The sequence below is a fragment of the Ziziphus jujuba genome, chromosome 4 (assembly GCF_031755915.1).
Source record: "Ziziphus jujuba cultivar Dongzao chromosome 4, ASM3175591v1".
Taxonomy (NCBI): domain Eukaryota; kingdom Viridiplantae; phylum Streptophyta; class Magnoliopsida; order Rosales; family Rhamnaceae; genus Ziziphus; species Ziziphus jujuba.
Window position 1 is genome coordinate 949721 of NC_083382.1, and position 16218 is coordinate 965938.

The 16218-nt window shown below is 34.4% G+C and overlaps 2 protein-coding genes across 9 annotated transcripts; both read right to left on the reverse strand.

The window, feature by feature from the left end:
* Nucleotides 1-784: 784 nt before the first annotated feature.
* Nucleotides 785-8073, reverse strand: LOC107415772 (uncharacterized). Of its 6 annotated transcripts, XM_048471942.2 has the most exons (16): nt 7626-8045; nt 7456-7491; nt 6010-6074; nt 5507-5604; nt 4930-4991; nt 4708-4799; nt 4500-4623; nt 4113-4199; nt 3253-3337; nt 3062-3169; nt 2806-2906; nt 2507-2572; nt 2335-2422; nt 2029-2089; nt 1522-1585; nt 785-1336 (listed from the first exon to the last, which is right to left on the reverse strand). In XM_048471942.2, the coding sequence occupies exons 3-16, from the start codon at nt 6030-6032 to the stop codon at nt 1205-1207; spliced, it is 1191 nt and encodes a 396-aa protein (XP_048327899.1). In that variant the 5' UTR covers nt 6033-6074; nt 7456-7491; nt 7626-8045; the 3' UTR covers nt 785-1204. The 6 variants fall into 6 exon arrangements, with proteins under 6 accessions (XP_048327899.1, XP_024928091.2, XP_024928093.1 ...); XM_025072323.3 differs by lacking the exon at nt 7456-7491 and having other exon boundaries at nt 2851-2906; nt 5924-6077; nt 7626-8073; XM_025072325.3 differs by lacking the exon at nt 7456-7491 and having other exon boundaries at nt 6010-6077.
* Nucleotides 8074-8444: 371 nt separating this feature from the next.
* On the reverse strand, nt 8445-13612 carry LOC107415773 (uncharacterized). 3 transcript variants are annotated; one of them, XM_016024165.4, is made up of 4 exons: nt 13131-13612; nt 11990-12061; nt 11429-11500; nt 8445-10862 (listed from the first exon to the last, which is right to left on the reverse strand). In XM_016024165.4, the coding sequence occupies exons 1-4, from the start codon at nt 13138-13140 to the stop codon at nt 8716-8718; spliced, it is 2301 nt and encodes a 766-aa protein (XP_015879651.2). In that variant the 5' UTR covers nt 13141-13612; the 3' UTR covers nt 8445-8715. The 3 variants fall into 3 exon arrangements, with proteins under 3 accessions (XP_015879651.2, XP_048327898.2, XP_048327897.2); XM_048471941.2 differs by lacking the exon at nt 13131-13612 and adding an exon at nt 12493-13088 and having other exon boundaries at nt 8446-10862; XM_048471940.2 differs by lacking the exon at nt 13131-13612 and adding an exon at nt 12279-12486 and having other exon boundaries at nt 8446-10862.
* Between the last annotated feature and the right edge of the window lie 2606 nt (nt 13613-16218).

Consider the following 16218-nt stretch of genomic DNA (forward strand, 5'->3'; position numbering starts at 1 on the left):
AAGACTTGATCCCATGATCTATTGGCATAGATAGTGGTGCTCAAACCAATGGAGCTACCACTTTGTCTTAATTTTGTTTTTTCGTACGTATTTAAGTTATTATTAATATTTGACCAATGAAATATTAATGTATTTTATTTAGTAAATGTTTTTGGTGAACAATTTGATATCTATAATTGCAATTGCTGTTCTGTCTTTTAAACTATACTATTTACCTTGGATATTATATTTCTAAATGTTTTCTTTCCTGCCATGTGATTTCTCTTGTTGAAATTATTCTCCTCTAAAACCTTAACCTTATACCAATTTGAATTTTCTTACCCTACAAACAATCTTCCTTAACTGTTACCATAGTGTAATTTTCTTACCCTACAAACAATCTTCCTTAACTGTTACCATAGTGTCTTTGGTATATTTCTAATGCTACATGGAAAATTGTCAAACATATTATCTAAAATTGTCCATTAAATTGACAGGAAATCTGAGTGTGTTCACAAGTTTTATTTTGCCTACATAAAGATAATAATTTAAAAAAAAATCGACGTTTATGAGTGATATATTGGCAATGATTCTTAGGAATACTATTGTCTCAACGTGTATCTACAAACTTAAAATTTGCAATTGTCAACATTAGAAGAAAGACTATGGTCAGTAAACCTTAATTTAATAAAGTGTTATTTAAGCCTAACCATATCTATATATATATATATAATATATAAACGCTAGACTTGATTATATATATATATATATATAGTAGTTTTACGGTGCAGACCAATCGGCAGTATAAAATTTTCCTATATATATATATATATATTTATATATGCTAACCATGCCAGTGTTAGATAGTACGCACTCTTAGGAACTGTTATGCTCTTTTTGTCTAAAAAACCAAGGAGATTGTTCGATTCATTATAATTTTCTACATTGCATAGCAAAAGACAAACTAAACTGAGAAAATATTACTTTGTCCAAAAAAAAAAAAAAAAAAAAGAGAAAATAATACTCTCTGGTATGAAATCACCGTGGGTTCTAACACCAGCCCAAACACTAGCCAAAAATTTGGCAGGCCAAAACGTGTGAAGTGTCACTCCCATGCAAATAGCAAACTACACTGTCTTAAATTTGGCATGGCTCAAACCATATAATGACCATTGAACGAGATGTGCAACACAACGTCCCCAGAGTACTAAATTGCTGCAATGCATTACACATTATTACCCTGTGTTGGACGGCAGACATGATTTCTTTTGCGAGCATGTTCTACATTATGGTGCTGCGTCCGACACGAATATCCATACCAGCAATTTTCCCTTTTTGACGCATCTGGTGGTAAAAACTACAGAGATGCATGTTGAATAAAACAACATATAAATTAGCCAATAATAAGGATTAGTGAACATAGCTATTAACCTATGATTGCTAAACACAATGTCGAACCGAGCAAGGATTTCATAGCAAAAACCATTGCTGATACTTATAATGCAAAAGCTCCAAATGACACATGAAGCTGAAAACACTTACATGTTTGGGCATTGAAATCCGGAACCAGTACAAGAGGAATGAGATCAGTTTTTCATAGCAATCACTGCACAAGTTTGAGAATCGAAATAATTATTATCCTAATGCAGCAAATTACCCTTGATACCTAATCTTCATATAACAAATTTTAAAAGGACTGCATAAAAACTCCATACTGAAACATAGTATCAGTTTTGCTTTGTTCTGTTTGTTTGTTTTTGTTTTTGCTTTTTTGTTTTTTCCCCTCAATTCTCTGATGAAATGCATAGAGAATACTGTGCTCCCGCATAAACACAATTTCATGAATAGCTTTATGACTCGTTAAAAGGGGTAAAGAGTTTTATAATCTACAGTCACCTTCTGCCACAAGTTAAAAAATCACAGCCTCCACTTTCATTTGGAGAATTCCATGACAACATGACTAACTTGATGGAGTATTAGAGAGTATTTGACTCTGTAACCGAAACTAGAAAAGGTCTTTTTCCCAAGTATTAATTGAAAAGAACTTACTTGCATAAATGGGTCTCCGCTGTTATCATCTCGGCATGATTCAGTGGCATCCTTGTTCTATCTGCAGAGGGAACAAATTACATTTAAGCTAAACAGATTCCAATGGAAGAGATTAGATATTATGTTGAATATTCCTACTTCCTTTCTATGGATGTCACAAATCTTGAAACGGAAGGACAATTAAACCCTACAGAAAACCATCAACATAAGAGGCAAGATTTCCAACTACAAGTAAAATAAGAACTTTACATACAAGAAACTCCATTTTCATCAACCAAACCGAAGATTAGAAATGTATCAACTTACCAATTTCTCTGTTGTTCAACTTTGCAATCCACTCTGTCATGACATCCTGCAATGTTCTCCCCATCCGTCTAATGCACTTCTCCGTAACCTAAGGAACGATAAAGATGTGATTTATTGCAATCCTTCTATAAGTCAATACAAATTAAATAAGCCTGATTTTTTGAATCCATACATCTTGTTCAACCCGGTTCTTTTCATGTGCCAAAAATGGAATTCTAGAGATAGATCGTTCTGAGATCTGCAGAACATTGAACTAGTTAATCATTCAACCAATCACTTTAGGACCATTACATTGCATAACATTTAAATGGTCATGTGTGAGTTTGCTTATCCAAAAGATTAGTTAAGACAACCACAAAACAAAATAGTTGAATTAAGTTGCCCTTGTTACCATAACTAGCACTCAACCACAAGATTTGAAAACAGGAAATGTTAGGGAAACAGAAAAAGGAGTAGGAAAGCTCCACTTACTGGTTTAAAATTCTCACGACTGCATATGGGATGAGAATCACTTACTGAAACTCTTTGAGCATGCCAATAAGCACCGCAAAATGCCCTATCACATCCTACACCTGAAAGATAAGAAAATGTCAACTTCCAGAACATAAATGTAAATTACAAACTTATCTAATTAAAGTTATAAGCCGACCGCCAAGATATTCATTCAATAAAGAAAACAAGTGATGATAATGACTTCTGATAAATAAAACCACAACAAAAAGCTTACAGTGTTGTGGTACAAAAGTATTGACTCGGGATGGCATCATTCCTCCACAAGCTTGACATTGTAGATGAACTGTATCATGGTTGCAACGAAACCCACCAATCTCAGTGCCTGACAGATCATAACAATGGACCTCTTTAAAACAAACAATATACAACTAAAAACAGGGAAAGAAATATAAATAATCTTATTACCACATTGAGGGCATGGAAGCTCCGTTTCTTCCTCGACCAATGAGTGAATTCTCTTCCTAGTTTGCCTCTTCCCAGCCTTAACGACCTAAAATATATTACCATCAACAATTAACAAAAGAAAGAAAATAACAAACAACCTAGAACTTTAAAGCAGAGCACAATATAACAAACAACCTAAAACTTTAAAGCAGAGCGCAATCAACCATATAACCAAAAAAAGGCGCTAACAAAGATTGGTTTGGCAAAAGAGCAAATAGTGAAAAAGAATACAGGTTAAAATAAGTAACAAGAACTGAAAGAAAAAAAATAGCCAGCCGCAGAAAAAGCTAGGATTAGGACAACACATAAGTTTTAGAAAAATACTAAACTAAAGATTTCACCATAAATTCCTTTCTCTCACGGAGAATTATAGTGGGCAATATACACAATACATTTTAGCTATGTATTTGTATTTATTTGCAGATTGTGAAATGGAATGACACAGATAAAAAGTAAAAGCACCAAGGGTGACTAAGAATCTGAGGTAAGATGGTAGGGGACAGAAACAAATCTTCGAGCACATAAATAAACTATTTTATAATTTATTCTCTTCATATTTCAAAAAACAACTGCATATGCAACATATTTAATATCCGATGTGGATTATTGACCAGTATTAATTTCAGTGTTCAACAAGACCAAGAAACAAACAAAAACACTCAATTCATACAGGACAGCAAACAGAAAATGCCTACCAAACAGCCTTCAAAACATATGACATACAATCAATAATGCTATCTTGTTGCCTCTTTCCTCAACTTAGTATTCAAATATATTTATGTTCCCACATAACTTGACTCAAATATAACAAGACTACTCACAAGATTTGATTGAATCGATGCATAGGAATCCAAATGAGCAACTTCTTCATTGGATCGTTTTAGTGAAGAATCAGCTTGTAGAATATTCTGTGCAAAGAGGCAGCTAAGTTATCAAAGTAAGAAGAATTCAACACACTGAAAAATCCATACTACACAGCATCATATATGCGGCCCTAAAACCATAAAATAAACAATAAAAATCTATTTCACACAAGTAATATATAGTGCGTGAAAAGGTTTGAAATAACCAAATCCATAATGTAATGTTAGTACTTAGTACACCTTAATGGTTATCCAGAATTTTCACCATATCAATTGACCAATACAACCTGATATCAAATAACCAAATCATTAGTAAATATAAGGTGCTTCGGCATAAAGTATTACCTCTGCAATGTTTTGCAGAAAATGATTTCTTCCAACAAATTGTACAACTGCTCTACACTGTGGACAGAGTACACACACATGTTTCTCCTGGGATCTCCTTAACCACTCTGAGAAACATCCATTGCTGTAAATAACAATGGCCGCTTCAATATAAAACTATAAACTATATTAAAAATGCTGTTATTAGAACATTAAATGATTTACAGACCAGAAGTTATGAAGGCAAGGGGCAGCAGTAACAACATCGTGCCATATGCTTAGGCAAATGCTGCATTTTGCATGCTCAACATCAACACAAATCTGGAAAATCAAAGAAGACAGATCTAAGTCATCAGAATACCTATATTCCAAAAGAAATATGGAGGTACTAAATATGGTTAATCAGTTCTCTTATTCAAATAAATGCCAATACTGATTAATCAGTACTTACCTTTATTTGCTTTGGGGAGGAATCAGGAAAGGGCATTACTTCGAACCTATAGCTCAAATACCCTAAAACATCAAGAGAAAGTAAAATGGTGAATTTATTTTATCCCAGAAACATTGAGTGACTTGAACCAAAGCCCAACCAATTCTATTTAACAAAAAGATCCTTCTTTTCTGAGATAAAAATAGGACCCATGTATATGGATTAAAATTACTGCCTAACAAAACCTGGGAGTTGGTTTCACCATGACTAACTATACCAACAACCACCTGTTAGAAATCAAATGGAACAAATTCCTTTACATTCTTTTAGGTCAAGAGTATAGCGATTCTAACATAGTCATCAACTTGAAAAAAGAAACACATTGCTGAAATAATTATAGTTCTTTAAAGATATCCAGCATAGTAAATAATAAAATACAAATAATCAGTTAAGACATTCAATTCTTTTTTGCCATAAGTAATAGAACAACAGAAAGAGTTAACTCAAGTTAAAATCTCCCAGTGTTGATATAGGCAAAATACCATATTTTACAAAACTAAGTGATAGAGGTCATCAATCAAAGCAGATGAGTGCTAACCTTCTCTATCAGGGCCAGGAATAATTTCACTTCCACACTTGATAATGGCAGTTTCTTCATTTTGGATAGCAGCATCATCAGCAAGTATTGTATATGAACTGTACCACCCAACGCCCACAAAGGAGGTGTAAAATTAAAAAAATAAAAATAAAAATAAAAAATTTAAATGGTAACCGATTGAAAAGAAAAGCAACTAAAATTCGCTGATTCTACTAGATATGACAGCACCAATTCTCTACCTACATTATCTTAAATGCTCACCAGAGGTGTCTATTTCCTTTTCCTGACCCCCAAAATGAAAAACAATAATTGGATTTTAACTTTTAGGATCTTAGATTCACTTTGAAACATAAATTTGAATTTGATAAGTAAGAAGAAAGATAGAATAAGATATACATTCAAGGAATTGCATGGTACCTCTCATTTCGGATTGTGGCAGAAACCAAATCTAAATTTCGCGATATTTTACACCATTCACGTTTTTCAACAGAAGAGGAACTGACCTCTGAGCAAACCACAGTTTCATCTGACCTAATCTCAATATCTGAATATCCTGGGTCCAGTGGAACTGCTACAAGTAATGAATTGGATCAATAACCCAAAATCTTGTCATTTAATTGCCAGGCTAAAAAAATCTCAAATGCAAGACAAGATAATATTTCTTCATTTCTTGTCATTTGTTTCACATAAAATAAGGAGAAAACATGTTTAGTTCATAATCTTAATCCAGCACATATCTATTTATATGTTTCTACTCACAAATAATCTGAAACCAGTTAGACCTTTAGTACTGGAAATGGGAACACAGTACTCGCTGTGTATAAAAGAATTTTATCCTAAGCCTTTGCTTGTTATAGTGAAAAAGTGGAAGGAAGGAAAAAGATGGATGGAAAAGTTAAAGGAGGGAAAACATGTTAGTTGTTTGATTAGGAAGGAAAAAAAGATGGATAGAAAATTAGGGGAAGGGTTTTCCATCCAAAACAATCCCTCCACATATGGAGGGATTATTGGAAGGGAAAACATTTAGTGCATAGAAAGTAGCTAAACTAAAATTTTTTTTCTTTCCTTCCATTTTTCACTTCTATACCAAAAAACTTCATGTCATACCATACAACAAACTGGAAAAGATGAATTTTTCCATCCCTCCAATTTTCCATCTCTATTCCATTTTCCATCCTTCCTATTTTTCATCCCTCCTACCAAACAAGGGCTAAGCCTCGATTTGAGGGAATAGGAAAAACAAGCATGGCTTACGATAAGTTGTCCATTAACAAAACAAGATAAACCAAAAAAGGGACTTTGACTTCATGTTCGTTTAGTTTAAATTTCATTTTCATTTTTTCGCTCAAAGTAATGGGTATAGCAGTGGCAGCAACATTATTGGTGATGATAAAAGCAATATTACAGCCACAGTGGTTCGGTAGTGGTGAATAATGATAACATGACAACTACCATAATTACTAAAAGAAGTCCAAACATAGCCCAAAATACTTAGTGAAATTACTGTGTCATTGTCTTAATTATTCTTTGCGAATCTTTTTCTGCTCTTATTTCTTGAAAAACGGATATATATCAACAAAATGGGATTTGTTATTTTAAGAAAGACAAATCTTTCTGCCAATCACAACAGAACGGGATTAAAACTGAAAGCTATATAGACATTGTCAGAACAATGAAGTATGGCCACATGTCAAATTTATGCACATAACATGAATGTAAGTACATGTAAGAACCTGGAAAATATAGAAGCGGAAAAACATATATTTCCTTCTACTTTTCAAAGTATACTCCAAAAACCAAAAGAAAGTTGCAATCAAGAACCCAAATGAGAATCTTTCACAATTATAAGCAACTTAATTGAACTCAAAAACATAATGAAAACTTGATATCAGAATAACACCAGCCTTCCTCTGCTTGGTTTCCTAGAAAATCGGGGTTAAAAATAGAACCTTTCTACTTCCTTCTCATTCTACTGTGCTAAATTGCTGAAAGAAAAATAAAAAGACGCATCTTTTCACAATTTTGTGTTTTATGAAGCATTAAAATTTCTGGGATTGAAAGGGAAACTAAGAAAGTGATCAAATGTAGAGAGAGAAAAAAAGGGAAGAAAGTGACAAACCAAGCTTGGCCCAGATTTCGGCAGTGGGTTTTACACCGGAGCCTTCACCGACTTCCACCATTACCGACTGATTCACAGAGCAGAGAGGCCCTTCTTCTCTCTCTTTCTTCTATTCTATGCTGACACACATACAAAAATAAAAAATAAAAAAAATGGAGCGTTTTATAGGAGAAGTTAGCTTCGTAAACCGTGCCAGGGAAGGAAGAGAGGAATTATCAATGGAATATTCAACAACCTTTTTTTTTAATTATTTTTCTTATTAGAATAGAAGGGTCGTTACTTTTGATTCGATTTGATTTTCTATTAGAAGGATCTTCTTATTTTATTTTATTTTGTTCTTTTATTTTTGCCAAATCTATAAAGAAAACTAGGGGGTATTTGATTTGATTTGATTTTAAAAAAACTCTTAAATATATCAAACTAATTAATTGTCCATTAAAATAAAACAAAATAAAATAAAAAAGGGTGGGGGGCCTTCCAAATCCAAGAGGCCGTTTCTTTATGATGGGCCAAGGATCTCTGTTCTAAAATTGAATTTGAAAGTTCTACTTGTTTCCTCTTCAAGCTTCGTTTGGTGCCCCAGCATTTTGATCTTTCTGGAATTTAAAAAATAAATTCATTACTATCTTGTGTACTTTTTTTGTTTTTTGGGTAAATAATACTATCTTGTGCACTTACTCAATTTTTTAGTGCCCATAATCATAATTTATTTAATATATGCTAATCATTTTTCTTATACATGCATTGTTGTGCTTTCATTCACCACAAAATATGCAAAATGGTTTGCTCCCCAAAAATTTGAATCAGACCAAAACCACCCAACACATGAATTTTTCATGAACAAAACAAAACAAAACATTTACATTTCATCCCTTTGATATTGGCATGGTAAAACTTCTTCATACTGTATTGGGAGCTTCATCAAAATCACATTGCCAAAAAATAACAAGAATGAAAAAAAAAAAAAATAAATAAATACTATTGATCATAGAATCCCAATATCCCCACCGAAAAATGTGTTATAAAATCCCACCCAACATGTAGTTACATAAAACAAAAACCCCCCATAAAGACTCAATATTGAAAAACTTCAGTTACCACAACCAGATGTCCCTGAAGACTCAGCTACATCCTCCAACCTTAATGTTATGGCAACTTCTTCTATCATTTTACCCCGATCTGCCGAACCATCCACGGTCCTACTTAATCTTTTCAACCATATATCATAATCAACTGGATAAGGTGTTCCACAAAGGCTATCCACATAATCAGCAAATGCCTTGAGAAGAGCTGAAACTTCACCAAGCTCTTGCTGAATAACACGTTTAGCCCAGCTTCTCTCCCTCCACTGCAATGCAGATTCAATAGAATCTTGTTGCTGTGAAACGCCCCTACAAATGAAGTACAGTAGGTAGATGAGGCTTTCAGCATCGGATGAGGGACAAAGCTTCCCATGCTGAAGGGCATGAGATGAAGAGAACTGTAGGTTTATGGCCGGGCTGTCCCTATCTTCCAAAACTGCGCGTCCCCAAGATATTGGAACATACAAAATGTTGCTTCTTGAACCTTGCATGTTGACAACACGAATTATGTTTTCCGGACAAATATCTCCATGCTGGACATTTGCCATTGCTGCAGTTCTTAGAGCTACCAGGCAATCTCGACAGCAGCGAATTGCCTCCTCAGGGGAAAAAGGGCCATCCCTCGCAACTATAGTTGAAAGGGATTCACCAACTGGTGATGTTACTAGAATTGGGGTCCCACACCATGGGTGATCACATCTCCCACCTGGGTTCTGCTTGCTACAAGGACCAGAATGCAAAATGCGGCCAGAGGCGACAATTTCTGGTAAATTCTTGCTTGAACTCCCCTGTTGCTTCAAGATGTTTAGTACTTTCGTTTGTCTTTGTACTTGATACCAAAGACTCATATCCTCCCAAGAGGGTTCGAGTCTCGATGGATGAGCACCGACATATAACATTAACAACTCCATGGGATATTCCAAAGAAACAGCAGTATAGAGAAAATAGTTCCCTCCTACTGAAGACTCTTGTATTTGGAAGGTTTTCTGACCTTGACGTTGATCATCCAATACTAATACCTCACCTTGCTTAAGCTTTATACGTGAATTCTTTCCGAGAACAGGATTATCATTTTGATCAACTTCAATTATCTCTCCTTGTTGGTGGCTAGCCTGTTGTAAACAAACCAATGCATTCTCACTTGAAATGAGGCGACACTCCATCCAACGCTTCTGAAGTCGCAGGCTATGGTCTGAGGCTAATGAGGCTATTGACTTCCTTGGTGGCCCGCACCATTGAACAATGGAGTAAAAGGTTGCCAAAAGAATATTTAAAGTTCCTAGGTCCCCCCACATTGCATTTCCTAATTTGTTCCATATTTGGTCTACAGGGGAAACTCTGATTTCAGCATGGTTTTTTATCCATTCTGCAACAGACTGGTATGGGTTAACTGAGTCAAATTCGAGTTTTCTAAGGTCACCTCCAAATGTCACCACTCCACCATATTTAGAATCCAGAACCAAAAGGATAACCGAGTTACTGTTAACAATACTAGTCTTGCTCAAAGACCTATAAACAAGTATATGAAAACCATAAAAAAGGGCTTCACAAATAATCTGAGCAGAAAATTTTAACTCATTTCCTGACAATATATCTTGATTAAATAGGGCAAACTCCACCACCTGATCCCAATTAAATTGTAGATCACTCCCATGTCTTGACATCAAAGCAAAACCACTGAGGTCGTTAAGCCTTCCTTTTGACATTGCCTTCTCCAAAGTGTAAAACTTGGATCCAGGATAACGTGGACAAGATAAAAAGAAAGGTAGTGGTCCTCTTTTATGCCAAAATGTACGCCACAATCCATTTACAATAGCATGGAGGAAGTCTTCTACAGCAAGGTACTCTTCTTCTTTTACATCATCAGGAACATAAGGCGAGCATGGCATGCGGAAAAGCTGCTGCAACGCAACCCCCTCCAATGCTAAGTCAAGCTTGTGTAATTCATCAATCATAAAAGGGGAACTGAAAACTTGTTCATCATTGCTCCAATCTGTACATAATCTCTCTGAAACCCAACCCTCAAGAGCCTGTGTGAACGTTTGCAGGTCAGCAAGTTTCTTTCCATAGTCCTTTAGTCCCTTGAACGCTCTTTTAGAACTAGGGACATACTTGCTTGAAACTGAAGTACCAGATATACTATGTACAGACATAGCTGCACAAATAGTAATTAATTGAATTACTCAAGAGTAATGATAGAACAGAAAATATCAAAACAGATATAAGTATACAAAATTAGACAGTAGTCAACAAAAGGCAGATTAACATGTGTCCCTTTGTGGTCCAGCATATCTTTCATCTTTTCATGTTTCTTGTTCTTTCTTTCTTTTATTTCTCTCCCTCTCTATATACATTCGTTAGAGCAATTTAGCTTCTAGGGATAAGGCACCTGAATTCCTTGTTTGTTGAACTCGAGAAGTTAGTGCTTCGAATTGAATCCACTTGTTTCATCTTATTATATTGAGCAGCAAGACAACCCAATCCAATCCAAATCAAGGCCTTATTAATTTAATATTCTCTCTCTTACATAACCTGAGTGCTTTTAAATTTTCAAACGCTATTTCAAAATAAAGTATTCATTGATCAATTATGTGAATAATGTTTAATTTATAAATGAACATCCTAAAACACACTTCAAACAGAGGCAAAGCACATATACACCCTCATAATCATCCTTATTATAATCTCTTAGCTGAAACTAATTTAAGAAACTATATATACCTGTGTTTGATTTCCTGAAACTTCCATCCAGGCTTTGTTCTGGAGATACGTCCAACTCATTTTGCAGAATATCTGAACCATATTATTAGTAGGATTACGATGAAGAAATATTTATAAATTTTATACCAGAAGTAAATAGGAATCATTAGGATTTTTCACCACACTAGTGATTTTGTCATATTTACAGAAATAATTGGAAGATTGTGTTACAGAAAATTGATGTTCAAGGAAGGACAGCAAAGAATTTTTTCATAGAATAGTCTCTTTTTCTTTTTTTCTTTTTTTTTAATATGAGAAAAATAAGTTTTATTTAAGATTAACGTGCAGAAAAGAGAAAGGGATGAGAAAAGACTTTAGTTGGTCAAAACTTAAGGTCTGGAAATCTAAAATAGATGCCTCAAGTCATCAAATAAGGTCCAGACCATTTGAAATACGGTGATAACTGTTACTGCAGTTAAAGATACTCCGAATTGATACAGACATCACAAAACCAGCAAGAAAGAAAAAGAAAAAAAATGTATATGCTTTTAATATATATCAAGGTCTGAAATTAATACAAACCAGATGTGTCCTTCCTGAAACTTCCGTTCAAACTATGCCGGGAGGAAGAATCTACATCATGTTGTTGAGAACCTGAGTAAATTATAAAGCAGGTAACCAATCACAGGGTAACTGAACAAATAACAGCAAAGCAGAATATAGATTTGACAATCAAACTCAGAAAACAGTAGTATGCCAGATGAAAAAACACAGTGAGAGCCAGAAGTAAAGAAATGTAAGCGCAAGCAACCATTCAAATACAATGAAATGCTAGTCATATCATAATCCATTCAAAATGCAAGACGATCACCATATTTATATCATATGGGCAACCAAGGTTGCACAGTGATGGCAACAGTGCATTATCCTGAAGTGAAACTGACAATGATGATAATTCAGTTCTATGTCGCACAATCTTCCCAATTAAAAAAAGAAGATATGGAAACAAAATTGTGGTTAGAAAGTGATCTATCCCACTTATTAAATGTCTATTGTCTAAGCTTGGCATTTAAGGTTGAACTCACTTCCTATAAACTTAAACCTGAAACTGAGTTTCTAGGTGGTTGTGTTCTTGAATAACACTGTTTATTGCGTAAGCTCAACGTACATGGCAATTAGTTTTCTAAGCTTAATTTTCATGGAAAATGGATGGAAAAGGAGGCGCTTGGGATTTATGTTTTAGATTCCATCTTTTAAGGGAATAATATCTGTCCTTTAACACTATGCTCTCCATAACTGTACGGTAACTGCAAAGCAAAATTCCAATAACATTATGTAAAGTCAAGACACAGAGATACCCACCAAAAGTTACATGCCTATTTCTTAAATATCAAATAAAGCAATTAGTTTTCTACGAACCAAAACAACTCTCTACCCAGCAATGGAAATTGTTCTCATTCAGACCCAGAAATTAATTACCAAAGAGCAAATATAGTGCATTTTAATCAGTTTTACTATGGAGATGGCATAACTGATCCACAGGCAGGTGAATATAAAGCTTGAATTTCATCCAATCGATACAAGGTTCAAAAGTTCCTAACAATAAAATTCTATTTGTTTTCTACTTTATTAAACAACTTGTTAGAGTAACTACAATAAAGCTACAGAAATATGTCTCTTCCATGAACAGTAATGCTGTATTATTGGCCAAAAAACTACTCACCTTGTTTCATTGCGATGACTCGGCCGCACAATACCCAGAAGCTGGAAAATAGCAAGGACCAGATTCAGAGATCTCTGAAAACTCAATGACAGTCATTCTTGACAACCCAAAAGAAAAATGTTGTTTGAAATGTCAAAATACATTGATGTGAGCCATCATTAAAGCCACAAGAAGCAGAGGGAAAATGTGGAGAGAAATAAGTAAATGAAAAGGAAAGGATGGAAAAAGAGAGATCTTAGTGCATTTTTTTGTCGAACAAGAGGAAGCAGATGAGGAAAAAAAAGCATCTTCCTCAGGCTGTGATTAAAAAAAAAAAAAAAAAGAAAAAAAAAAAGATAAAAAGGGGCTTCTTTCCTCTTGTCTTTCTTGCAAAGGGGTCTCTCTCCTCCTTCTTCAACGTGCTTTGTGGAGTGGTGGTAATTTGTTGTTTTTGTTGTACATTTGCTAGGCAGGGTTCCAACAGAAGATGAAGAGAGGAATAGACAGACCCTTTCTCTATATATATATATATATATATATCAACATTTATATAATATAAAAATGTAACATGGCCACAACAGGGCAAAGACAGGACTACAAGAAGCTAAGGCTCAAAGCTGAGAGAAACGTAAGTGACCATGTCTATGTCCCCACAAAACCAGAGGTGGGGTCCTCTGACCAGTTGGTCCAGTTGACAATGATGTTTCCCCATGCTCATGCATTCCACACTGCTCACCTCTGGCGCGTCTGGTCCACATGCTCTTGGCTTTTTCTGCAGAAAACTCCATGTCAAAACTAAAAAGAAATCAAATTCAAGCAGTCTACCAGCCTATCGTGTTACCTAAACTGCATCTTTTTTTGTCTTTGTGTATGAACCCCTCCTAGAAAAAAACACCATCTTATGCCAGTTGAACTGACTTTTTTAGGCTTCAACTTATTATATTAATTACTACCAGCATTTTGGAAAAAAAAAAGAAATTTAAAATTTTATACGAAACTACACATTGGTCTATATGGAGTCCAACCAAACATATGAAGAATGAGTTGACAATAAAAAAAAATAAAAATAAAAAAGGAAAAATTCAAGTTTTTTTTTTTTTTCCTAGGATTAATTTTTGTTGATAAATATTAATAAGTTCAAGTTTTTTGGACTACATTGTGATCACATTTAATTTCATATAGTAATAAAAACATTGGAAGGAAAACTTAAATATTGAAACCTAAGATTTATATAGATCCAAGCACCGCCGCGGGGGGGGGTGGGGGGAGATGGTCTATATGGTGTAACTAAACAAGTGATATAGGAGATAAAAATTAATATTGAGGTGATAAAATTTTATGATCCATTTTTGTAAGAAAAAAGATATATGGTCGTTCACCCAAAAAAAAAAAAAAAAAAGGATATATGGTCAATGCATATTCCCAAAAAGAGCGTGGGGTTGCTATTTGGTGTATTATATGAATTATTGTGAAATTTTGGAATGTGGAAATACTGAGTTTACAGTTGGTGTGTCAGTAGGCTTTTCCTTTGCCAGCCATGCTGGTTGGCTCGGAGCAAATCCCATTTTGAAACCCCGCTCCACCTCACCAGCAATGCAAAATGGTTTATGGAAGTTGAGCATTCATCATGTGTGCTTGTAAACACTTTACACGTCAAGTCATGGAAATCTTCCAATAAACAGCTCTCCTATAATATTGTAGCCAGTAGATGAAAATCTTCTTATCTTGGTCCAACTATATATATACAAATGGTGCCTTTACAGAGCATAAACTATTTTCTGGTAATGACAATTTACGATAGTTTTTTTATTGTTGGAATTACAGTACATTTATAATTTAAAAGGAAAATAAAAGATGACTTAAAGTATGGATTTACAAGTTTACTAGAATTTACTAACACCAATTTACTAGAATGTGTTGTGACCAGGAAAAAACAAAAAAAATAAAACAAAATAAAATACTAGAATATGTGTTTTCTTACAATTGTGCATTACTTTGCCCCACTCTTATGCATGTCCGCCATTGAGATCCCAAGTGGGTGCCATGTTGGCAATGATCATCTCTTGCCAAGTCTTATCAATTACTTGGTCTTGCTTTAGCCAATCTTAACTCTAAATGTGTCTTCTGTCCTTGATGACACATGGCACCTCTAACTCTTAGTACTTTGCAGGTTTGACTACACTTTTTGCATATCTTATTCAACAAGTTAACTTGATGTACAATTGAGAATTGACCTACTCACTCATCCAAACACTTAGTTACATTTTTACCCCCACATTATATAATTGACTATTACATAGGAGATTAATTAGTGGTTAATTAAAAAGTTTACTTGGTTGAGGATCATGTGAAAATATTAACTTAAGATTCTGAATTATTCTCTTGCTCCTTATTCCGAATTTCTTCTGTTTATATATATATATATATATATATATGTATGTATATGTATGTTTTTCATTGACCAAGAAAATATAATTATGTTTGTCATCTTGCAATTGTATTATCTCTTTTATCTCTTAAACTAAATTGCCTGATATGACTGCTCATGTTGTCTAAAGAACAAAGCCTACAACCAAACAAACAATATTAAGGTGTAGTCCACGAGTTTCAACACGTGGCCTCAGGAAATGATATTGGCCTCGGGATGACATTTCACAATTGCTTTGACCAGACATCCATCAATCCTCCACTAGATATCATGTCACATTCACCGAATCTAGCCCTGCAGTACTTACCAAATATTTCAAATTTTAGTTCTCAAAATGAGATTTAGGTTTGATTCTTAATCTGCTACCCATGTTAAGCTATTTTATTTTAAGAGTTTGGAAATATATATGCAACATTTCACATTTGTGTGAAAACATTCTTGAAGATCCTCATTAGATGTAGAATATTAGAATAATAACAAATTGGTAGAAGCATGTAACTTTGATGCATGTGGGTGTTTAAAAAGTGTCTGACTAAGGTGGGACTTTCACATTATGAATTTCAAAGAAAGTAACATCAATTTGCTGGAAGAGACGCCATGCTTATTGTAATATCCTAAAATGGAGATGCAAATAGTGCGCAAGAAAAAAAAAAAAAAGATGCATGCAGAGGGTGTGTTTCC